The 26,255-nt window shown below is 41.9% G+C and overlaps 1 protein-coding gene across 24 annotated transcripts in view; it reads left to right on the forward strand.

Moving 5' to 3' along the window:
• The window catches only part of ank2b (ankyrin 2b, neuronal), an 874,534-nt gene that overhangs the window by 679,348 nt on the left and 168,931 nt on the right, over positions 1 to 26,255 (forward strand). For all 24 annotated transcript variants that reach the window (XM_073065114.1, XM_073065112.1, XM_073065128.1 and 21 more), the window contains one exon: positions 11,576 to 11,720. In XM_073065114.1, coding sequence (XP_072921215.1) covers positions 11,576 to 11,720 — 145 coding nt within the window. The remainder of the gene's footprint in view (positions 1 to 11,575; positions 11,721 to 26,255) is intronic.

Genomic DNA, 26,255 nt, shown 5'->3' on the forward strand with positions numbered 1-26,255 from the left:
AACAGGGCCACCCCACCCCCTCTGCCCACATTTCTGTCCCTACGATAGCACGTATACCCTTGTACATTCATTTCCCAGGTCTGATCTCCCTGCAGCCATGTCTCCGTTATCCCAACAACATCATAGTTACCCATTCGCACCTGGGCTTCAAGCTCATCCGCCTTATTTCTGACACTTCGTGCATTCAGATATAGAATTTTTAGCCCATTTCTCCTCTCTCTGTTTGAATCGCTGCCTATTGTGCTTAACCCAGCTCCCCGAACTCCCATCGGGCTATACGCCCCTAGAATTTTGTTGTCCTTCCTAAATTTACTTATTCTTTTAACACATTTAACTCCATGTTCCGTCAGACCATCCCTCGGTACATGAGTCCTCCTTATCACTTGTTCCGCCCCACCTTCCTCTACTACACACTTAATATTCCGGAACCGTGTAGTCCTCACCTGTCCTTTATTCTTCCTCTCACTGTCCTTTCTCACATTCTGGATCCCCGCCCCCTGCAAATTTAGTTTAAACCCCCCCAAGAAGCACTAACAAACTTCCCTGCAAGAATGTTCGTACCGCTCCAGTTCAGGTATAAACCGTCCCTTCGGAACAGATCCCACCTTCCCTGGAACAAAGCCCAATTATCTACAAACCTGAAGCCCTCCCTCCTGCACCATCCTCTCAGCCACGTATTAGTCTTTATAATCCTTCTGTTCCTTGCCTCACTCGCATGTGGCACAGGTAGCAATCCTGAGATTGTTACCCTGGAGGTCCTGCTCTTCAGCTTCGCACCTAACTCCCTGAACTCCCTACGCAGGACCCCCTCACTCATCCTACCCACGTCGTTCCACCACAAAATCTGGATTCTTGCCCTCCCTCTCCAGAATAACCTGCACCCGATCTGAGATGTCTTGGGCCCCAGCACCAGGGAAGCAACATACCATCCGAGACTCCCGATCTTCCCCACAAAATCTCCTATCCGCCCCCCTGACTATAGAATCCCCTATCAATACCGCTCTCTTCTCTTCCCTCCTCCCCTTCCTAGTCAAGGGTCAAACCTCAGTGCCAGAGACAGGACCACTGCAGCTTGTTCCTGGTAGGTCATCCCCACCAACAGTAACCAAAACGGTATACTTATTTTTGATAGGAACGGCCACAGGGGTGCTCTTCTCTCTCTGTCTGTTCCCCCTGCCTCTCTTGACTGTCACCCATTTGCCTACCTCCTGTCTTTTTGGTGTGACTACCTCCCGATAACTCTTATCTATCTCTGCCTCTGCCTCCCGAATGATCCGTAGTTCATCCAGAAGTAGACCATTCGGCCCTTCGAGCCTGCACCGCCATTCTGAGATCATGGCTGATCATCTACTATCAATACCCGGTTCCTGCCTTGTCCCCATATCCCTTGATTCCCCTATCCATAAGATACCTATCTAGCTCCCTCTTGAAAGCATCCAGAGAATTGGCCTCCATTGCCTTCTGAGGCAGTGCATACCACACCCCCACAACTCTCTGGGAGAAGAAGTTTTTCCTTAACTCTGTCCTAAATGACCTACCCCTTATTCTCAAACCATGCCCTCTGGTACTGGACTCTCCCAGCATCTGGAACATATTTCCTGCCTCTATCTTCTCCAATCCCTTAATAATCTTATATGTTGCAATCAGATCCCCTCTCAATCTCCTTAATTCCAGCGTGTACAAGCCCAGTCTCTCTAACCTCTCTGCATAAGACAGTCCGGACATCCCAGGAATTAACCTTGTGAATCTACGCTGCACTTCCTCTACAGCCAGGATGTCCTTCCTTAACCCTGGAGACCAAAACTGTACACAATACTCCAGGTGTGGTCTCACCAGGGCCCTGTACAAATGCAAAAGGATTTCCTTGCTCTTGTACTCAATTCCCTTTGTAATAAAGGCCAACATTCCATTAGCCTTCTTTATTGCCTGCTGCACTTGCTCATTCACCTTCAGTGACTGATGAACAAGGGCTCCTAGATCTCTTTGTATTTCTCCCTTACCTAACTCTACACCGTTCAGATAATAATCTGCCTTCCTGTTCTTACTCCCAAAGTGGAAAACCTCACACTTATTCACATTAAACATCATCTGCCAAGTATCTGCCCACTCACTCAGCCTATCCAAGTCACCCTGAATTCTCCTAACATCCTCATCACATGTCACACTGCCACCCAACTTAGTATCATCAGCAAACTTGCTGATGTTATTCTCAATGCCTTCATCTAAATCATTGATGTAAATCGTAAATAGCTGTGGTCCCAATACCGAGCCCTGTGGCACCCCACTAGTCACCACCTGCCATTCAAGATTAATGGTAAAACTCTTGGTAGTGTGTAGGATCAGAGGGATCTTGGGGTCTGAATGCATAGGACACTCAAAGCTGCTGCGCGGGTTGACTCTGTGGTTAAGGCATATGGTGCATTGGCCTTCATCAACCATGGATAGATACATAGATAGATAGATACTTTATTCATCCCCATGGGGAAATTCAACATTTTTTCCAATGTCCCATACACTTATTGTAGCAAAACTAATTACATACAATACTTAACTCAGTAAAAATATGATATGCATCTAAAATCACCCTCTCAAAAAGCATTAATAATAGCTTTTAAAAAGTTCTTAAGTAGTTTACTTAAATACATTGAGTCCTAACCCCGGCACTTAACATTTCTTACTCCTGGCGGTTGAATTGTAAAGCTGAATGGCATTGGGGAGTATTGATCTCTTCATCCTGTCTGAGGAGCATTGCATCGATAGCAACCTGTTGCTGAAACTGCTTCTCTGTCTCTGGATGGTGCTATGTAGAGGATGTTCAGGGTTTTCCATAATTGACCGTAGCCTACTCAGCGCCCTTCGCTCTGCTACCGATGTTATACTCTCCAGTACTTTGCCCACGACAGAGCCCGCCTTCCTTACCAGCTTATTAAGATGTGAGGCATCCCTCTTCTTAATGCTGCCTCCCCAACACGCCACCACAAAGAAGAGGGCGCTCTCCACAACTGACCTATAGAACATCTTCAGCATCTCACTACAAACATTGAATGACGCCAACCTTCTAAGGAAGTACAGTCGACTCTGTGCCATCCTGCACGAGGCCTCTGTGTTGGCAGTCCAGTCTAGCTTCTCGGCTAACTGTACTCCCAGATACTTGTAGGTCTTAACCTGCTCCACACATTCTCCATTAATGATCACTGGCTCCATATGAGGCCTAGATCTCCTAAAGTCCACCACCATCTCCTTGGTCTTGGTGATATTGAGACGCAGGTAGTTTGAGTTGCACCATATCACAAAGTCCTGTATCAGTTTCCTATACTCTTCCTCCTGTCCATTCCTGGCACACCTCACTATGGCCGTGTCATCAGCGAACTTCTGCACATGGCAGGACTCCGAGTTATATTGGAAGTCTGATGTGTACAGGGTGAACAGGACCGGAGAGAGCACGGTCCCCTGCGGCGCTCCTGTGCTGCTGACCACCGTGTCAGACCTACAGTCTCCCAACCGCACATACTGAGGTCTATCTGTCAAGTAGTCCACTATCCAATCCACCATGTGAGAGTCTACTCCCATCTCCGTTAGTTTGTGCCTTAAGATCTTGGGCTGGATGGTGTTAAAGGCACTAGAGAAGTCCAGGAATGTAATCCTCATTGATTGAGTTTAAGAGCCAAGAGTTAATGTTGCAGCTAAATAGGACCCTGATCAGACCCCACTTGGCGTACTGTGCTCAGTTCTGGTTACCTCAATACAGGAAGGGTGTGGAAACTATAGAAAGGATGCAGAGGAGATTTACAAAGATGTTTCTTGGATTGGGGAGCATGCTATATGAGAATAGTTTGAGTGAACTTCACCTTTTCTCCTTGGAGCGATGGAGGATGAGAGGTGACCTGATAGAGGTGTACAAGATAATGAGAGGCATTGATCATATGGATAGTCAGAGGCTTTTTCACAGGGCTGAAATGGCTAGCACAAGTGGGCACAGTTTTAAGGTGCTTGTAAGTAGGTACAGAGGAGATGTCAGGCGTAAGTTTTTTACTCAGAGAGTGGTGAGTACGTGGAATGGGCTGTTGGCGACGATGGTGGAGTCAACATGATGAGTTGCAACACAAAAGGGTTTGACAAAATCAAAAAGGGTGAATACAGGACTGAAGGTGTTATATTTGATTGTGCGTGGTGTATGGAATGAGGTAGATGAACAGTTACAGATTGGCAGGTATGATGTTGTAGGCATCACTGAATCATGGCTGAAAGAAGATTATAGTGTGAGTTTAATGTTCAAGGATACACATTGTATCAAAAGGACAAACAGGAAGGCAGAGGGGGTAGCGTTGCTCTGTTGGTAAAAAATGAAGTCAAGTGGTTAGAAACAGACAACATAGGGTCGGAAGATATTGAATCATTGTGAATAGAGCTAATGAATTGCAAGGGTAAAAAAGATCCTGATGGTAGTTGTATATGGACCACCAAAGAGAAGTAAGGATGTGGTCTACAAATTACAATATGAAAGAGAAAATGCATGTCAAAAGGGCAATGTTACAATAGTCATGGGGAATTTCAATATGCAGGTAGATTGGGAAAATCAGGTTGGTGCTGGATTCCAAGAGGGGAAATTTCTAGAGCGGCTTGTGGTTGAGCCCATTAGGGGATCAGCTATTCTGGATTAGGTGTTGTGCAGTGAACCAGAATTGATTAGTGAACTTAAGGTAAAAGAACCCTTAGGGGCAGTGACATAATATAATCAAATTCAACTCTGAAATTTGAGAAGGAGAAGCTGAAGTCAGATGTATCAGTATTACAGTGGAGTAAAAGGAATTACAGAGGCAGGAGAGAAGAGTTGGCCAGAATTGACTGGAAAATAACACTGGCAGGGATGATGACAGAGTAGCAATGGCTGGAATTTCTGGAAACAATTCGGAAAGCACAGGATATATACATCTCAAAGAGGAAGTATTCTAAAGGCAAGAGAACATAATGGTGGTTAACATAAGAAGTCAAAGCCAAAATTAAAGCTATAATAGGGCAAAAATTTGTGGGAAGTTTGTGGATTGGGAAGCTTTTAAAAACCAACAGATGACAACTAAAAAAGTAATTAAGAAGATAAAGATGGAGCACAAAAGTAAGCTAGTCTATAATATTAAAGAGGATACCAGAGGTTCCTTCAGAATCATAGAGTGTTGATCTGGTCTGCTTGAAAGTAATGCTGGAGAGGTAATAAAGGGGGACAAGGAAATGGCAGAAGAACTGAGTAAGTATTTTGCATCAGTCTTTACTGTGGAAGACACCATCAGTATGGTGTCAGGGGTCATGAAGTGTATGAAGTACCATTACTAGAGAGAAAACTGTTGATAAAGTGAAAGGTCTGAAGGTAGATAAGTCAACTGGACCAGATTATGTACACCCCAGGGTTCTGAAAGAGGTTGTGGAAGCATTAGTAATGATCTTTCAGGAATTACTAGATTCTGGAATGATTCTGTAAGACTGGAAAATTGCAAATGTCACTGCATTCTTCAAGAAGGGAGTAAAGCGGAAGGAAGGAAACTGTAGACCAGTTAGTCTGACCTCAGTGTTTGGTGTGGTAACTTCTACTTTACAAAAAGGCCACTTGACAACTTGATGGCCAAAAGAGCATCTTTATCTGGGACGGCAAATGATATTTACAATACAGAGGCTTCCAGGTACCTCGTGCGGCCTGGGTGGAGGAACTATATACACTGCATACTGGGAGTAAAAAGAGCGGAAGTAAAGACCCCGCCAACCCCAGATCCCGCCTCTTGCTACCAACAGCTTTCCGATTAGTATTAACTTACTTTTAATAATACTCACATTACAACAGCTGGGAATATGTCGGAGTCAGTAATTAAGGATGAGTTCTCAGGATACTTGGATGATAAAATAGGCCGTAGTCAATGGTTTCCTCAAGGGAAAATCTTGCCTGACAAACCTGTTGGAATTCTTTGAAGAAACAACAAGTAGGATAGACAAAGGAGAATCAGTTGAAGTTGTGTACTTAGATTCTCAGAAGGCCCTTCACAAGGTGCCACACATGAGGCTGCTTAACAACTATGAGTCCATGGTATTACAGGAAAGATTCTAGCATGGATAAAGCAGTGGCTGACTGTCAGGAAGCAAAGAGTGGAAATTAAGGGAATCTTTTCTGGTTGGCTGCCAGTGACAAGTGGTGTCCCACAGAGGTTTGTGTTGGGACCAATTCTTTTTACGTTATATTCAGATTCAGATTCAGTTTATTGTCATTTAGAAACCACAAATGCAATGCAGTTAAAAAATAAGACAACGTTCCTCCGGAATGATATCACAAAAACACATGACAAAACAGACTACACTAGAAAATCCACATAACATTTGGCAATCCCCAATCCAGAGTCCGGAGAGGCTGCTGCGTATTAATATCACGCTACCATCTTAGCGCGTTCCCCAGAAAGGAGCTCCAAAACCACCAGACAAACAAGATCAAAAACTAAAGCTACAAGACCTGCACAAAACCACATTGTTACAACATATAGTTACAACAGTGCAAACAATAGCATAATTGATTAAAAAAAACAGACTATGGGCACAGTAAAAATAGTCCAAAGATGTTAAAGGACTATAAGTTCAAAAGAAATCACAACACAGTTTCCACAAGTCCCCAGGGTCCTGACAGACTCGCCATCCCACGCAACAGAAGGGAATACCCCCGCTATGGACTTCCACGGTGCCACCCGACTCAGCCTCGCAGACACAGCGCACAACAAAAGCTCCATCGAACCCAGCCTCGCAGACGCAGCACACACCGAAAGCGACCTGACCGCAGCGGACTCCGAGTCCGTCGAACCTCCGAGCCGGCGACCATCCCCTCCGGCACAGCTTCTCCGAGCACCATCCTCTGCCGAGCGTATTAAGATGGCCCCGCCGACGGCCATCGGCAATGCAACCCTGAGGACTGGGGGCCTGTTCTTCCCAGCAGAGTCCCGGACCTCACAGCAGCAGCAGCAATGAAGAAGGTCTTCCTGGAGATTTCCCGATGTTCCTCCGTGCTCCCACGTCCATTTTCAATCGATTATGAATGCGCACGGCACCCCACTTCACAAATAACAGATAATCAGCTCCGGAGTGGCCGCTGCAAGCTGCGTCATGCCGCCATCTTGAAAATGATTTGGATAATGGAATTGATTACTTTGTTGCAATGTTTGCAGACAATATGAAGATGAGTGGAGGGGCAATTAGTTTTGAAGAAATAAAGAGGTTACAGAAGGATTTAGACAGATTTGGAGAATGGGTAAAGAAATGGCAGATAGAATACAATGCTGGGAAGTGTATGGTTATGCACTTTGGTAGAAGAAATGAAAGAGCTGACTGTTTTCTAAATGGAGAGAAAATACAAAAACTGAGATGCTAAAGGGACTTGGGAGTCCTTGGGTAGGATTCCCTGAAGGTTAATTTGTAGGTTGAGTCTGTGGTGAGGAAGAGAAATGCAATGTTATCATTAATTTCAAGAGGACTAGAATATAAAAGCAAGGATGTAATGTTGAGACTTTATAAAGCACTGGTGAGGCCTCACCAGTACAGTATTGGAGTACAGTATTGTGAGCAGGTTTAGGCCCCTTATCATAGAAAGGATGCACTGAAACTGGAGAGGGTTCAAAGGAGGTTCAAAAAATGATTCCGGATCCTTTACAGGCTTGGCATTCATTCAGAAGAATGAAGGTTGATCTCATTGAAACCTATCGAATGGTGAAAGGTCTTGATAGAGTGGATATGGAGTCTAAGACCAGAGAACACAGCCTCAGAGTAGAGGTGTGTCTGTTTAGAACGGAGATTAGGGGGGATTTCTTTAGCCAGAGGTTGGAGAATTTGGGGAATTCTTTGCTATAGGCAGCTGTGAAGGGAAAATCTTTATGTATATTTAAGGAAGAGGTTGACTTATTGATTGGTCAGGGCATGAAGGGATATGCGGAGAAACCAAGATTCTGGGGCTGAGAGGAAAATTGGATCAGCCGTGGTGGAGCAGGTTCGAAGGGCCAAATGGCCTAATTCTGCTCCAGTGTCTTGTGATCTTATGGAAAACCAAGGCTCCCTAGACTGTTATCCTTGCCTTTCATTCTTATAGGCATTGTGATCACTAGTTGCAAAGTGTTCCTCTACATAAATTTCTGTCAGCTGTCCTGTCTCATTCCCTAGTAAGAGATCTAGTATCGCATGCTCTCTCACTGGAACCTCTATGTACTGATCAAGGAAACTTTCCTGAGCATATTTGACAAACCCGATCCCATCCAGCCCTTTTACAGGATGGGATTCGCAGTCAATACGTGGACAATTGAAATCACTTATTATCACAACCTTAAGTTTCTTGCAACAGTTTGTGAGCTCTCTACAGATTTGCTCATCTAAATCCCACAGATTGTTGGATGGTCTATAATGTAATCCCATTAATGTGGTCATACCTTTCTTATTCCTCAGTTCTACCCATAAAGCCTACTAGACATGCTCTCCAGTCTGTGCTTACTGCGCACTGCCATGGCATTTTCCCTAACTAGTATTGCCGTCCCTCTCTTTTTAATCCTTCCTGTTCAGTTGTGTCTAAAATAAAGAAACCCCAGAACATTAAGCTGCTGGTCCTACACCTTCTGCAAACAAGTCTTGTTAATGGCTACAATATCAATACTGTGATATATTGACATTTTCACAATTAAAAGATTTCTCTGGATTTGTCACATTTCTCTGGAAGGTGGCAAATGTTACTCCTTTGTTCAAGTACAGCAGTAGGAATAATCCTGGGAATTATAGACTAGTGAGTACTTCAGTGATGGGCAAAGTATTGGAGAGGATTCTTAGAGACAGGATTTATGAATATTTGGAGAAATATAGTCTGATTAGGGATGGTCAGCATGGCTTTGTAACGGGGAGGTCATGCCTCACAAGCTTGATTGAATTGTTTGAGGATGTAACAAAACATATTGATGAAGGTAGAACAGTGGATGTGGTGTACATGGATTTTAGTAAGATGCTTGTTAAGATGGTTGCCTTATTCACAAAGTCAAGAGGCTTGGGATCCAAGGAAAATTGACTGTATGGTTACAGAATTTGTTTGCCCAAAGAAAGGAGATGGTGTTGGTAGAAGGAGAGTATTCTGCATGGAGATCAGTGACAAGTGGTGTTCTGCAGGGATCTGTTCTGGGAACCCTGCTCTTTGTGAGTTTTACAAATGACTTGAATGAGTAAGTGGAAGGATGGGTTAGTAAGTTTGCAGACAATATGAAAGTTGGTTGTCGATAGAGTGGAGGGTTGTCATATATCACACACAGCACATAAAACAAAGTATTACCACAAATCAGTTTTTTTTGTTTTATGTGCTGTGTGTGATATATGTTTTGTGTGTGCATTGTGGTCCAGAGGAATGTTGTACCATCATATGACAATAAACTATTATTATTAAAGTACATATATGTTACCACGTACTTACTACCTTGAGATTCATTTTCTTGTAGGCATTTACAGGGAAAAAAGAAATGCAATAGAACTTGTGTAAACAAAGACTAACAAACAACCAATGTGTGAAAGAAGACTAATTGCACAAATAAACAAAATAATACTGAGAATACGTACTTGGAAGTGAGTCTGTATGTGAAAAGCAAAAGCATAGCAAAGAAAAAAAAATTGGTCCATTTGAAGATCAGCGTGGTCATATATGCTTGGAACGTAAAAAGATGGGGGAGACATTAACTACCGAGGAAAAACAGTAGTGAAGTCATGGACCGCATCCACATTATGAAAGAGGAAGTGCTCAAGGCAAATTAGGGTGGATAAGTCTCCAGGGTCTGATTAGGTGTTCCATCAGACCTTGTGGGAGGCAAGTGCCCTGTCAGTAATATTTAAGATGTCTTTACTCACGAGTGAGATGCTGGAGGACTGGAGGATAGCATATGTTTTTCTGTTACTCAAGAAAGGTTATCAGACTAAACTGAGAAATTATAAATCGGTGAGCCTGATGTTAGTAGTGGGTAAATTATTAGAAGGTATTATAAGGAACAGGTACTGTATTTGGATAGACAAGGCCTGATTAGTGAATATCAACATGGTTTTGTACTTGCTACATCATACTTAAATGATTTTATCGAGTTACCAGGAAAGTTGATGAAGGAAAGAAAGTGGGCATTGCCTGTGTGGACTTCAGTAAGGCCTTTGACAAAGTTCCATGTGGGAGGCTGGTCCAGAGGGTTTTGTCACTTGGCATTCAGGATAAAGTAATAAATTGGATTCAACATTGGCTTTGCGAGACAAGCCAGAGAGTGGTAGTGGATGGTTAACTCTCTGACTTGGAGGGTTGTGACTGGTGTGCCACAGGGATCATTGCTGGGTTCATTGTTGTTTGTCATCTATATCAACGATCTGGTTCATAATTTGGTAAACTGGATCAGTAAATTTGCAGATAACACCAAGATTGGAAATGTAGTGAAGAAGGCTATCAAATCTTGCATTGCGATCTAGACCAGCTGGAAAAATTGGCTGAAGATGGCAGATGGAATTTAATGCAGACAACTGAGCTGTAGCACTTTGGGAGGACAAACAGGGTCAGACTTTCACAGTGAACCATATGCCAATAAATATGCAGTAGAACAGAGGCTGTAGGAATACAAATTTATAATTCTTTGAATGTGCATCACAGGTAGAGAACATTGTAAAGTAATCTTTTAGCACGTTTGCCTTCATAAAACTGAGTATAGCGTACAGGAGTTTCAACGTTATGTTGAAGTTGTATAAGATGTTGGTGAGTTCTAAATTTAGAGTATCGCGTGCAGTTCTGGTAACCTATCTACAGGAAAGCTGTAAATAAGATTGAAACTATACAGAGAGAGTATACAAGGATGTTGCCAGGACTTGAATACCTGCGTTATAGGGGAAGGTTGATTAGGTTACGATTTTATTCCCTGGAGCTTATGAAAATAAGGGGAATCTTGATAGAGGTATACAAAAGTATGAGGGGCACAGATAGGGTAAGTGCAAGTCAGCTTTTTCCACTGAGGTTAAGTGAGACTAGAACTGGAGGCCGAAGTTAAGGGTGAAAGGTTAAATATTTAAGGGGAATCTGAGGGGAAGCTTCTTCACGAGCATAGAACGAATTGCCAGTAGAAGTGGTAAATGTGGATTGATTGCAACATTTAAGAGAAGTTGGTAATAGTACATGGTAAGAAAGGTTATGGATTTCTAAGGTCCAGGCGTGAGTCAATGGAACTAGGCAGAATAACTGTTTGGCATGGACATGGCCTGCTTTCTGTGCTCTATGACTGTATAATGAAGGAAGTCTATTAAACTGTTCATTTTATCTAACCCTTTTTATAATTAAGAAAGGTGTCCCAATGTCTTGCTCTTGTAATGTACTATTCTGTTGTAATGTATTGCAACTTGTATTCTTTACTAAATTTTCCTCTAGTTCTTACTAACAAGCATCCGACTGTTCCTATGCTGCTTGACTGTGAGTGATTAGTTTCCAACTCTGTGTGTGTGTGTTTGTTCTTTATTTTGGCATCCAATAGCAAATTCAACATAACTGCTGATTGATAAACTGTCTTTTGATCCCAAGGAGATGATACAATGACGGGTGATGGAGGAGAGTACCTTAGACCAGAGGACCTAAAAGAGCTTGGAGATGACTCTCTACCCAGCAGTCGGTACCTAGACAACATGATGTACAGAGGAATAGGACGCCTTGGAGAGCGTTCAGATAGGTATCTTTGGTCTTGGTTTCTTTTGGCAAGCCTGATTAAAATGTTGCATTAACTGATTAATGGTTAAACTGTGTTAAATTTGCCAAGAAAAATTCCAGTGTCAAACACATTTGCCTAGAAATGCACTGTGTTTGCTCCCAGGAAGTTAATGGAACATATTCTTATATCTGGCCAGAGTCTTTGTACTCTCAAAAAATCACTAAGATTTTATGTGCTAAATTTTGGAAGAAGGCAAGCTGTCAGAAAAGAGCAAAACTACGCCTGAGGAAAGTTCACAAACCTGGTGGTAGTATTTTCTGCCACATTTTGATTCCTGATGATTTCAGGAAGTTTTATCACTAGTTTGTCTGTATTGTTTGCTTTGGTGTTTAGATAAGGCCTAAGATAAATTCATCACTAATTCATTAAATGTTTCTCCATCTAATCATAAATATATGATGCCTTCCACATGCAAACTTCCTTCATAGATAATTAAATGTCTTGAATTGTCAATTCATAGAGAAGTCAATTTTGTTTCCTTCCCTAATACCTGATCAAAGTTTAAAAGTTAAAAATTCAAAAGTTCAAAATAAATTTATTATCAAAGTACATACAGTATACACAACCCTGAGATTCATTTTCTTACAGGCATTCACAGTAAATACAAGAAATACAATAGAATCAATGGAAGACCAAACCCAAAAGGACAAACCAAAAACCAACATGCAGAAGACAGCAAATTATGCAAATACAAAATTAAAACAACAAAATAATAAATAAGCAATAAATATCAATAAAAATGCAGGAGTCCTTGAAAGTGAGTCTATACATTGTGAGAACAGTTCATTGATGGGGAAATGCATTTGAGTGGTTATCCCCTTTAGTTCAAGAGATGAATGGTTGGGGTTAATGACAGTTCCTGAAACTCAAGGTGTGGGTCCTGAGTACTTCTGTACCTTCTTCCTGATGGCAGCAGCAAGAAGGTTGAGGGCTATCCTGAGGCTGTGCCCTGTTGTCCTAGAATCCCTCACCATGGAAACATCCTTTCTACATCTACTCTGTCCAGGGCTTTCAGTATTTGAAAGCTTTCAATGAGATCCCTCCTTATCCTTTTAAATTGCAGCAAGTAAAGACCCAGAGATGTTAAATGTTCTTTGTATGATTACCCTTTAATTCCCAGAATCATCCTTGTGGACCTCCTCTGAACACTCTCCAATGCCAGCACATCTTTTCTTAGATGAGGGGCCCAGAAGTGTCCGTAATACTCTAAGTGAGGCCACACCAGTGCCTTATAAAGCTTCATACTTCCCCAGGAACTCACACTATTGTTGCTCTGCTGTCATCCCTGCCAGCACACCTTCAAATTTGCTTTGGCCAAATCCTCTCTCATACCACTGTAATTTCCTTTACTCCACTGAAATACTGCTACGTCAGACTTTACTTTCTCTCTATCTATCAAATTTCAGGTTGAACTCCAATCATATTGTGATCACTGGCTCCTAAGGGTTCTTTTACCTGAAGCTCCCTAATCACCTCCGGCTCATTACATAACACCCAATCCAGTATAGCTGATCACCTAGTAGGCTCAACGACAAATTGCTCTAAAATGCCATCTTGTAGGCAATCAACAAACCCACTGTCTTGAGATCCATTTCAAACTTGATTTTCCCAATCGGCCTACATGTTGAAATCTCCCATGACTATCATAACATTGCCCTTTTGACTCGCCTTTTCTATTTCCTGTTGTAATTGTGGTCCACATCCCGGCTACTGTTGGGAGGCCTGTATAAAACTGCCATCAGGGTCCTTTTATTCATGCATTTTCTAAACTCAACCCACAAGGATTCAACATCTTCTGATCCTATGTCACATCTTTCTGCTAATTTGATGCCATTCTTTATCAGTAGAGCCACATCACCCCTCTGCCTACCTTCCTATTCCTCTGATATAAGGTGTGACCTTGGACATTCAGCTCCCAACTACAACCATCCTTCAGCCATGATTCAGTGATGGCCACAACCTGACAATCTGTAAAAATGCAGAAGATCATCCACCTTATTTCTTTTACTCTGTGCATTGAGATATAACATTTTGTGTACTGTATTTGCTACCCTTTTTGATTCTGCATCCCTGATGTACTAATACTCATCCTGCTGGCTGCAATTTTGTTCTATCATCTGGCCGCCCTTCCTGATGGTGTGACTGCATGCTATCTTTGCTTTTTCACCATCCTGAGTCTCTTCACTCCAGTTCCCATCCCCCTGCCAAATTAGTTTAAACCCTCCCCACAGCTCTAACAAACTTGCCTGTGAGGATATTTGTCCTCCTCAGGTTCAGGTGCAACCTATCACTTTTGAACAAGTCATACCTCCCCCAGAAGAGATCCCAATTGTTCAAGTGCCTGAAGCCCTGCTCCCTGCACCAGCTTCTAAGCCATGCCATAATTCCCTGCACCAGCTTCTAAGCCATGCCATAATTTGCCAAATCATCCTGTTTCTACCCTCTCTGGCAGGTGGCACAAGTAACAATCCACAAATTACTACTCAGGAGGTCCTGCTTCTCAGCTTATTAAGCTCTCTAGGTTCTCTTTTCAGGACCATTTTGCTTTTTATTGGCACTAATATATAATATCTCTTCAAACTGTTGAGGACACAGTCTGAGATGTCCCTAACCCTGGCACCTGGGAAGCAACATAGCATTTGTGTGTCCCGATCATGTCCACAGAATCTCCTTTCTGTTCCCCTGATTATTGAGTCCCCTATCACTCTTGTCCCTCTTTCCCTTCTGCACCATGGACCCATGCTCAGTGCCAATAACCCAGTCTCCATGACATTCCCCTGAGAGGTCATCCCCCACAGCAGTATCCAAAATATAGGTGGTCAGACATGGTGAGGGTTTTACCCAAGGTGATGTTAACAATATTCTCTACTTTTTGTTAGCATTTCCATTCAAGGACATTGCTGCTTCCAACCCATGCCTTGATGCAACCAGTCAATGTACTTTACTTTCCATTGCACATCTATAGAAGTTTTTCAAAGTTTTGATGACATGCTAAATCTTTGCAAACTTCTAAGAAGGTAGAGGGCTGTCTTGCTTTCTTCATAATGGCACTTATGTGCTGGACCCAGGACAGATCCTCGGTGAAATGGTAAAGTTGCTGAGTCTCCTCACCTCCGATTCCCCGATGAGGACTGGTTTATGGACTCTGGTTTCCTCCCCTTGAAGTCAATTTTCAGCTCCTAGGTCTTACTGACATTGAATGAGAAGTTGTTGTTATAGTGGCACCTCTTACCATTTTTTCAATCTCCCTCCTATATGCTGTCCATTTTTTTAAAATGGGTTCTTTTGGGTTTCTTGTTTTGTGGCTCCCTGTGAAGAGACAAATCTCAAGGTTGTATAATATATACATACTTTGATAATAATTGAACTTTGATTTGTCACCACAGTTGATTCGGCCAAGGACAGCAGGGAACTCAAATAGTAGGTCAAGAAAGGTGTGGTATTTGCTTCCTACTGTATACTTTGAGGGCCAATATGACATAGTAGTTGTGGTGTTGTAATTGATTTTATCAGACAAGGTAATGAGAGTAGGCACTGGGAAGGGAACACATCAACATTCATACTTTTGATCAGTAGATGAAACTACTTTGCTTAATATAATCCTTAGAAGTTTTTTTTTAAAGTATCCCAGTATGGTTCAAGGGAGAGTTACCAAACAAATTAAAGACACTGGGCCTTTTGAGATCTTCAGACAGATAGCCTGAATCTTAATCAAAAAGAAGTTTTACAAATCATCTTATGTTTCAAGGAATGAATTCCACCCCTCCCAAAATTGATTGCTTTAAAATCACGATGCTGGATTAAATTACAAAGATAGGAAGGGATGAGGCCTGGAAGTGAATCAAAAATATTTTTTAAAATTTAAAATCTTACTGGTCCACACACAAACACAGACACCCATGAGTGGATGAACAGGACTCGCAGAATTATTTAGGGCAGGAGGATGGAAGGCCAGAAAAGAGAGCATTTCAATAATTAATTGTAAAGGTAATAGACCATAAGACACAGGAGCAGAATTAGACCATCTGGCTCATTGAGTCTGCTCTGCCATTCAATCATGGCTGATCCTTTGTTTCTATCTCCTCCTCAACCCCAGTTCTTAGCCTTCTCCCCATAACCTTTGATGCCATGTCCAGTCAAGAACCTATCAATCTCTGTCTTAAATACACCCAACGACCTTGCCTCCACAACTACATGTGGCAACAAATTCCACAAATTCACCATCCTTTGGCTGAGGAAATTTCTCCACATCTCTGTTTTGAAAGGGTACCCCTCTATCCTGAGGCTGTACCCTCTTGTCCTAGACTCTCCCACCATGGGAAACGTCCTTTCCACATCTACTCTGTCTAGGCCTTTTAACATTCAAAAGGTTTCAATGAGATCCTCCCTCTTCCTTCTGAATTCCAGCGAGTACAGACCCAGAGCCATCAAATGTTCCTCATATTATAACCCTTTCATTCCTGGAATCATCCTTGTGAACCTTCTCTGGACCCTCTCCAATGCCAGCACATCTTTTTTAAGATGAGGGGCCCAGAACTGTTCACAATACTCAAGGTGAGGCCTCACCAATACCTTATAAAGCCACAGCATCACATCCTTGCTCTTGAATTCTAGACCACTTGAAATGAATGCTAACATGGCATTTGCCTTCATCACCACCAAGTCAACCTGCAAGTTAACAATTCAGGGTGTTCTACCCAAAGACTCCCAAGTCCCATTGCATCTCAGATTTTTGAATTTTCTTCCCATTTAGAAAATAGTTTGCACATTTATTTCCAAGTGCATGACCATGCATTTTCCAACACTGCATTTCATTTTCCACTCTCTTGCCCATTCTCTTAATTTGTCTAAGACTTTCTGCACCCTACCTGCTTCCTCAACACAAGTTGCCCCTCCACCAATCTTTGTATCATGTGCAAACGTGGCAACAAAGCCATCTATTCCATCATCTAAATCATTTATATACAGCATAAAAAGAAGTGGTCCCAACACCAACCCCTGTGGAACACCACCAAACACTGGCAGCCAAACAGAAAAGAGTCCTTTCATTCCCACTCGCTGTCTCCTACCAATCAGCCAATGCTCTAACCATGTTAGTAACTTTCCTGTAATACCATGGGCTCTTAACTTGTTAAGCAGCTTCATGTGTGGCACCTTGTCAAAAGCCTTCTGAAAGTCCAAATACTCAACATCCACTGCATCCCCTTTTTCTATCCTACGTGTAATCTCCTCAAAGAATTCCAACAGGTTCACCAGACAGGATTTACCCTGAAGGAAACCATGCTGACTTTGTACTATCTTGTCCTGTGTCACCAAGTACTCCATCACCTCATCCTTAACAATTGACTCTAACTTCTTTCCAACCACTGAAGTCAGGCTAACTGGTCCATAATTTCCTTTCTTCTGCCTTCCTCCTTTCTCAAAGTGTGGAGTAACATTTGCAATTTTCCAGTCCTCTGGCACCATGCCAGAGTCCAGTGATTTTTGAAAGATCATTTCTAATGCCACCAAAATCTCTAACATTACCTCTTTCAGAACCCTAGGGTGCAGTTTCTCTGATCCGGGTGACCTATATACCTTTAGGTCTTTGGTAATGATGCCATAGATAAATGTTTCAGCAGAAGGTAATCTGAACAGGAGGCAGGGTTTGGCAGTGTTGTAGATATAGAAGTAGTAAGTAATCCTTATGAAAATTATGTGGTTTACAGTGCTACCTTTCATCAGTCACAACATGGATGCTGTGAACTGTTTAGTTTCTTTGTTCTACACTTTTCATCTCTGTCTGTGGATAGGACACAGCATAAAGTATGTGCATGAGAATGATGTTTGTGACAAGGACAAAAGACGACAGGTTTGGCAAAATTTAATACAAATCCAGCCCTGAGTGTTGGACAAGCAGTCATTAGAAATACTCTGGAGAGATCAGGAGAGGTGTTAGTGTAGTAAAGGCAGGTGTCATCTGATTACAACCACAGAACTGGTGCTTCCTTATGTAGTTGTACTCTAACATACGTGACATGAATTTCTAAGTATGAACTATTTCATTATCCATAATTTATCCATGAAAATGGTAATCTGTATTAGATAAATTGAGCTTCATAGTGCAAGCAAAATAGGGAATAAGGTCTCCACTTTGTAAAGCTGGCTGCTTAGGAAAACACTGCAACTTGACAAATATGCTTTTAGGTTGGAAAGCCATCTTATTTTGTGTTCTTTGTGACTTCAGCCACAGGAGATTGTCTCCTAACCTCCTTTGAATGAAGCTTTAACAGAACTGTTTAGTGCCACTTTGGTTCATCACTGCCTCAATGCCAGGGATAGTGGATTCTTTCTCATTTCTGGAATTGAACTGCTGCAACTCAAACTGTGTATTGACTGCTGAATAAATTCAGGTTGATTGGACTGTTGATGACCAGTTTGGTTTTATAATGACTGTGAGCAGTCTGTTGGGATGGATATGCTTGTCTTGTCTTTTTTTTCATTGGCCCACATCAGGACATTTTCCTCTTACAATGGCTGTCCATGTTGAAGCTGTGCTTGAATAATTTGGCTAGTTCCAAAACATAACACTGTCATAATTCAATATGTATGATTCTAGACGAAGGTTCACATTCAAAACAGAAACAGTGTCTTTGGCCCAGCAAGTCCGTGTGAATGAATATGCCCATTTGTTCACGTTAGGCCTTCTAAATCTTTTCTATCTATATAACTGTTCAAATGCTTTTAAATGTTGTTAATGAACCAGTCTCATCCACTTTCTCTGGTAGTTCATTCCAACTGCAGACCACCCTCTGGGTGAAAAAGATGCTCCTCAGCTTTCTAATATGTCTTCCCCTTCTCATCTTAAACCAATGCTTCCCAGTTCTTGATTGTCCAACCCTGGAAGAAAGACCTGTCACCCTGTCTATGGCCCTCATAATTTTCATACACCCTGATGAGATCACTCGTCAGTCTCCTATGCTCCAATAAGTATAGTCTTCACAATCTCCCTGTATAATTCAGTCCTTCGAGTTCTGACAACATCCTTGTAAGTCATTTCTGCATTCTTTCATGCTGAATGGTACCTTTCTTATAGCATGGTAACCACAACTGAACAGAATACATCCAAATGTTCCATTGTCTAAAAAGGGTTCTAAGAGTAAACCTAGCAATTAAAGGCTTGTCAGTTTGACGTAAGTGGTGGGTAAATTAATGGAAAGTATTCTTAGAGATGGTATATATAATTATCTGGATAGACAGGGTCTGATTAGGAACAGTCAACATGGATTTGTGCGTGGAAGGTCATGTTTGACAAATCTTATTCAACTTTTTGAAGAGATTATGAGGAACGTTGACGAGGGTAAAGCAGTGGATGTTGTCTATATGGACTTCAGTAAGGCCTTTGACAAGGTTCCGCACGGAAGGCTAGTTAGGTAGGTTCAATATTTAGGTTTTAATATTGAAGTAGTAAAATAGATTCAACAGTGGCTGGATGGGAGATGCCAGAGAGTAGTGGTGGATAACTGTTTGTCAGGTTGGAGGCCAGTGACTAGTGGTGTGCCTCAGGGATCTGTACTGGGTCCAATGTTGTTTGTCATATACATTAATGATCTGAATGATGGGGTGGTAAATTGGATTAGTAAGTATGCAGATGATACTAAGATAGGTGATGTTGTGGATAATGAAGTAGGTTTTCAAAGTTTGCAGAGAGATTTAGGCCAGTTAGAAGAGTGGGCTGAGCGATGGCAGATGGAGTTTAATGCTGATAAGTGTGAGGTGCTACATTTTGGTAGGAATAATCCAAACAGGACATACATGGTAAATGGTAGGGCATTGAAGAATGCAGTAGAACAGAGTGATCTAGGAATAATGGTGCATAGTTCCCTGAATGTGGAATCTCATGTGGATAGGGTGGTGAAGAAAGCTTTTGGTATGTTGGCCTTTATAAATCAGAGTATAGGAGTTGGGATGTAATGTTAAAATTGTACAAGGCATTGGTAAGGCTGAATTTGGAGTTTTGTGTACAGTTCTGGTCACCGAATTATAGGAAAGATGTCAACAAAATAGAGAGAGTACAGAGAAGATTTACTAGAATGTTACCTGGGTTTCAGCACCTAAATTACAGGGAAAGATTGAACAAGTTAGGTGTTTATTCTTTGGAGCATAGAAGGTTGAAGGAGGACTTGATAGAGGTATTTAAAATTATGAGGGGGATAAATAGAGTTGACATGGATAGGTTTTTTCCATTGAGAGTAGGGGAGATTCAAACAAGAAGACATGAGTTGAGAGTTAGGGGGCAAAGGTTTAGGGGTAACACGAGGGGGAACTTCTTTACTCAGAGAATGGTAGCTGTGTGGAACGAGCTTCCAGTAGAAGTGGTAGAGGCAGGATCGATTTTGTCATTTAAAGTAAAATTTGATAGGTATATGGACAGGAAAGGAATGGAGGGTTATGGGCTGAGTGTGGGTCAGTGGGATTAGGTGAGAGTAAGCATTCAGCACGGACTAGAAGGGCCGAGATACCTGTTTCCGTGCTGTAATTGTTATATGGTTATAAATATGGCCTCATCATCTTGTACAACTTCAACATGAAATATCCCAACTGCTGTAGTCAGTGCCCTGACTAACAAAGGCCAACATGCCAGAAGTCTTCTTTCTCTATCTGTGACACCACATTTGGTCAGCACACCCCAGCGTCCTACCATTCCCCTTGAAACGCCAAACCCATATGCCTTTCCAAAATGCAACACCTCACACCTTTCTGTATTAAACTCAACTTCCTATTCCTCATAACACACACAAAATGCTGGTGGAATGCAGCAGGCCAGGCAGCATCTATAGGAAGAAGTACAGTCGACGTTTAGGGCTGAGACCCTTCGTCAGGACTAACTGAAGGAAGAACTAGTAAGAGATTTGGAAGGGGGAGGGGGAGATCCTAAATGATAGGAGGACAGGAGGGGGAGGGATGAAGCTAAGAGCTGGAGAGTTAATTGGCAAAAGGGAGACAAGGCTAGAGAAGGGAGAGGATCATGGGACGGGAGGCCTAGGAAGAAATAAAGGGGGAGGGGAGCACCAGAGGGAGATGGAGAGCAGGCAAGGAGTGATTGTGAGAGGAACAGACAGGAAAAAACGGAAGTAAATGAACAAACAAACAGATAGATAGATAGATACACAAGTAAATAATTAAGGGCTGAGGTAAGAAGGGGAGGAGGGGCATTAACAGAAGTTAGAGGAATCAGCCCATTTGCCCACCTGATGAAGATGACATGTAATTTTTGGTAACCATCTTCACTGCAATACCACCTATTTTATGCCTTGTACATTCTTGTCTGTATCACTGATATAAATATCAATAAACAGTGACAATAGCACCAACTCCTGAGGTCATATTCATAGTCATATCCTTTCTGGGTAGCCTCCCATCTGAAGACAGGAATATCGATTTCTCTAATTTCTGGTCATTTCTTCCTTATTTCTTCTCTCGTTTTTCCGTTCTCCTTTCTGGTTCCCCTTTCACTCCTCCTCTTCTCACCTACTCATCACCTCCCTCTGGTCCCCCTGATCATGCCCTTTCTCCCACAGTCCACTGTCCTTTCCTGTCAGATTCTTACTTCAGCATCCTTCCCCATCCACCCACCAACCCACTCACCTGGTCTCACCTGTTACCTACGAACTTCATCCTTCCCCTTCTCCACCCGCCTTCCCCCCCCCCCCCCACCTTGTTCTGGCTGCATCCCTTTTCCCCTTCATTTTCAGTCCTGGTGAAAGGTTTTGGCCTCAATTGTTGATTGTTTAATCCCCTCCATAGATGCTGCCTGACTCGCTGAGTTACTCCATCACTGTATATGTGATGCATTGGTCACCCATTCAAAGATCTCAGCAAATTGTTCAATGGTCTATTAAGTTTCATCCCTGTAAAGTGCAGATTATTAGATAATTGATTGTAGAAAATAGAGAGGACTACAGCTCAACCTTTTGAACTGAACAGAGATGATGAGTATTTTCTTTAGCCAAGAGTGGTGAGTCTGTGGAATTTGGTGCCACAGGCGACTGTGTAGACCAAGTCTTAGGGTATATTTAAAGTAGATTCTTGATTAGTCAGGGCATGAAAAGATACAGAGAGAAAGCAAGTGTTTGAGGCTGAGAGGGAAAATGGATCAGTCAAGATGAAATTGTGAGGCAAACTCAATGGGCCATATGGCCTAATTTGGTTCTTATATCTTGTTGGGTCTTATAGTCTTTTGCAAAAGTTGGGTAGTTTAAATAAATGTATTCATAAATGGACAGCATTCTAGCACACAATTTATTTGTGTTCTGTGAACTGTGCCTTGGAGTTGCTTGTTTCCTAAAATTCATACGTTTCAGCCTCATACCATCACATGTGCTTAGATCAAAACAGTGCAGATGCTGGAAATCTAACGTAAAAATAGAAAATGTAGGGAATACTCAGTAGAATAGGCTGTATCTGTGAGATGAGAAACAGTTAAGATGTTGAAGACCCTTTGTTAGAATAGGTAAAGATAAAAAAGAAATTGTATTATCTAGTCAATAAGTGAATGGGAAAAGTTAGTAAATGAAAACATAGATAAAAGAATGTAGCAGTTATGAAACACAAAGTTGGAAGATGTGCCCAGCAGCCCAGCTTGCCCTTGGCTTCCACTTGCAAGGGAAAGAAGAGGTAAAAAAGAACAAACAAGCTGAGTCAATATCACAGATAGACAATAGACAATAGGTGCAGAAGTAGACCATTCGGCCCTTCGAACCTGCACCGCCATTTTGAGATCATGGCTGATCAATTCCTATCAATACCCAGTTCCTGCCTTGTCCCCATATCCCTTGATTCCCCTATCCATAAGATACCTATCTAGCTCCTTCTTGAAAGCATCCAGAGAATTGGCCTCCACTACCTTCCGAGGCAGTGCATTCCAGACCCCCACAACTCTCTGGGAGAAGAAGTTTTTCCTTAACTCTGTCCTAAATGACCTACCCCTTATTCTCAAACCATGCCCTCTGGTACTGGACTCTCCCAGCATCTGGAACATATTTCCTGCCTCTATCTTGTCCAATCCCTTAATAATCTTATATGTTTCAATCAGATCCCCTCTCAATCTCCTTAATTCCAGCGTGTACAAGCCCAGTCTCTCTAACCTCTCTGCGTAAGACAGTCCAGACATCCCAGGAATTAACCTCGTGAATCTACGCTGCACTTCCTCTACAGCCAGGATGTCCTTCCTTAACCCTGGAGACCAAAACTGTACACAATACTCCAGGTGTGGTCTCACCAGGGCTCTGTACAAATGCAAGAGGATTTCCTTGCTCTTGTACTCAATTCCCTTTGTAATAAAGGCCAACATTCCATTAGCCTTCTTCACTGCCTGCTGCACTTGCTCATTCACCTTCAGTGACTGATGAACAAGGACTCCGAGATCTCTTTGTATTACTCCCTTACCCAACTCTATACCGTTCAGATAATAATCTGCCTTCCTGTTCTTACTCCCAAAGTGGATAACCTCACACTTATTCACATTAAACGTCATCTGCCAAGTATCTGCCCACTCACCCAGCCTATCCAAGTCACCCTGAATTCTCCTAACATCCTCATCCCATGTCACACTGCCACCCAGCTTAGTATCATCAGCAAATTTGCTGATGTTATTCTCAATGCCTTCATCTAAATCGTTGACGTAAATTGTAAACAGCTGTGGTCCCAATACCAAGCCCTGTGGTACCCCACTAGTCACCACCTGCCATTCCGAGAAACACCCATTTACCGCTACCCTTTGCTTTCTATCTGCCAACCAGTTTTCTATCCATGTCAATGTCTTCCCCCCGATGCCCTGAGCTTTGATTTTACCCACCAATCTCCTATGTGGGACCTTATCAACTGCCTTCTGAAAATCGAGGTACACTACATCCACTGGATCTCCCCCGTCTAACTTCCTGGTTACATCCTCGAAAAACTCCAACAGATTAGTCAAGCATGATTTACCCTTGGTAAATCCCTGCTGGCTTGGCCCAATCCTATCACTGCTATCTAGATATGCCACTATTTCATCCTTAATAATTACTGATACAGATGGAGAAATCAAGTTACTTGACACTGTGGATTTTAGAAGCCTGCAGTATTCGTGGACAAAAGATTGCATTATTTCAACAATATGGAAGTCCATGGACTGATAGGTCAAAGTGGAAGTGGGAATTAAAGTGTCAGGCAACAGAACACTGCAGACTGAATGTAGATGGTTTACAGAGCAGTTCTCATATGTCTTCAGCATATATTGCAGATATTAGTCTAGGAATTGTTTCATGCAAAATGCCTCTCTTGACATCATCCAGGATTAATGCATATGGCATATTTCCCTGCTCTTTAGCAGGGATTCACACAGAAACCCTGCATAATTTCAAAAATTCTGCAAGAAACAAAATCCTGTCTGTTGTGGCAGTTGTCACCATGCAGATAGATGGTCTAACCATTGGAGATGTTAAAAAGCAAGGAAGCAAGCATCCTGCTTTCCAATTGCACAGTCAGACATCACAATATGAAGGTAGAAAAGTTATTTCACAAAAGTGAAAGTAATTCCTAGTAGGTTTGTTAAGAATGTACCACTGGAAATCTGACGAATTATCAGGCTACATATAGGATTGTGAGGCCATGGCAGATATTAACTATCATTTTTAGTTCATTTTCTGTTCAGAATTGTTCTTTTTCTAAATTATTTCTGTATCTCAGTGTCAGCAAAATGTGTTTGTTTGGTTTGATATTGTGAATTTACCAAAAATACCTGTCAGTTCATTCTTTCTCACTGTTGAACGTGGAAACTCTGTGCATGACCTAAATAGGACATTTTTGTCCCTCTGTTAACATAGATGTTCTGTAGGCATCTGTATGAATGTGACTGTGTAACTGTGTGAATGAGAATGTTCCGTAACCATTGTTCTGCCATCCACCCCTCATTAGTGCTGTTTTCCCTCCTTTTCATATGCTTCCATTCAGTGCTGTAAACAGGTAGGTGGTCTTGACACAAGAAAGATTTCACAGTGCAGTGGCTGGGTCTGCAATTCACTTTTTCCTAATGTGACAATGCTGCTTGGGGTCATGGGTGGGGACTTTCAGTTTGTGCACTAGAGCTATTTCCATGGCTGCAATAAACTCTTTTGATTTTTGAATGTTTGCTGCTAATCTGCTCACATCTAGCTGGGTTTACCTGACTGAAATAATGCTGAAGTAGCTGCTGTTACTGCCTTCCTTTCTTTGTAACGATGGTCTGAGATTCAGCAATTTAGATTATTCAGCAGGAGCCTACCAATGATTGACTTGATAGGGGTGGGAGTGGGGAGTGGAGTTGAAGCTTGATTATTATTTTATTTTTTCACAGCAGTGGGTTGCTGGGTGTATATTTTTAGGAATACATTCTTGCTACAGGGACTCAATTTGTTTTCCTCCAGATATTTGTTGTAAAAAAACATTTAAATGCATATTTTTATTTTGCTGGCAGTCACATATATTTACTGTTTACTGTGATCACCTATTTTACTGTTAATGCTGAATATTATTATTGCTGTTTCTGACATGTCATGTTTTCCTGTTAAGGATTATATAAAACATATGTAGTGACTATTAGAAATTATGAATATCATTTTAGAAATGTTGGGTTGTTTTTAATGAAGGTTTTAACAGTATCATATGAAAATGATTACATGATTTTTCAGTTTATGAATAACCTTTAGTCATGTCACATGGACTATGTACAGAAACCATCCATATAGTTTCTTTAACACTGGCTTATTTAGCTGCTATATGAAGGTAATACCGAATGCTGGGGGATCAGCTTCGGTTTTCCTTTGCATCTTCATCACTGACCTTGCTATATTTTGACTTGAATGAGCAAAGCATTCTCTTAACCCTTTCAGAGAACATTACTCAAAATAAAAATGACAGAAATGTATCAGAAAAACTCGGTCCAAATGTTCAAGCAACAAACAATGCATCTATATGATTCACTCAATGCCTACCAAATTATTGAATGCTTTTAATTATGTATAATTTTGATTTACAAGAATTATCCAAGCTGATATCTAGTATACTAGATTCAAAATCTATCAGAAAAGTACAAATGGTCATTGTAAACTCAACTAAAAGATGACAATATTATTGTTATCATGGTGTGGATCATGGTGTGCCTTTAACACCATCCAGCCCAAGATCTTAAGGCACAAACTAACGGAGATGGGAGTAGACTCTCACATGGTGGATTGGATAGTGGACTACTTGACAGATAGACCTCAGTATGTGCGGTTGGGAGACTGTAGGTCTGACACGGTGGTCAGCAGCACAGGTGCACCGCAGGGAACCGTACTCTCTCCGGTCCTGTTCACCCTGTACACATCAGACTTCCAATATAACTCGGAGTCCTGCCATGTGCAGAAGTTCGCTGATGACACGGCCATAGTGGGGTGTGTCAGGAATGGACAGGAGGAGGAGTATAGGAAACTGATACAGGACTTTGTGATATGGTGC

The sequence above is a fragment of the Hemitrygon akajei genome, chromosome 13, assembly GCF_048418815.1.
Source record: "Hemitrygon akajei chromosome 13, sHemAka1.3, whole genome shotgun sequence".
Taxonomy (NCBI): domain Eukaryota; kingdom Metazoa; phylum Chordata; class Chondrichthyes; order Myliobatiformes; family Dasyatidae; genus Hemitrygon; species Hemitrygon akajei.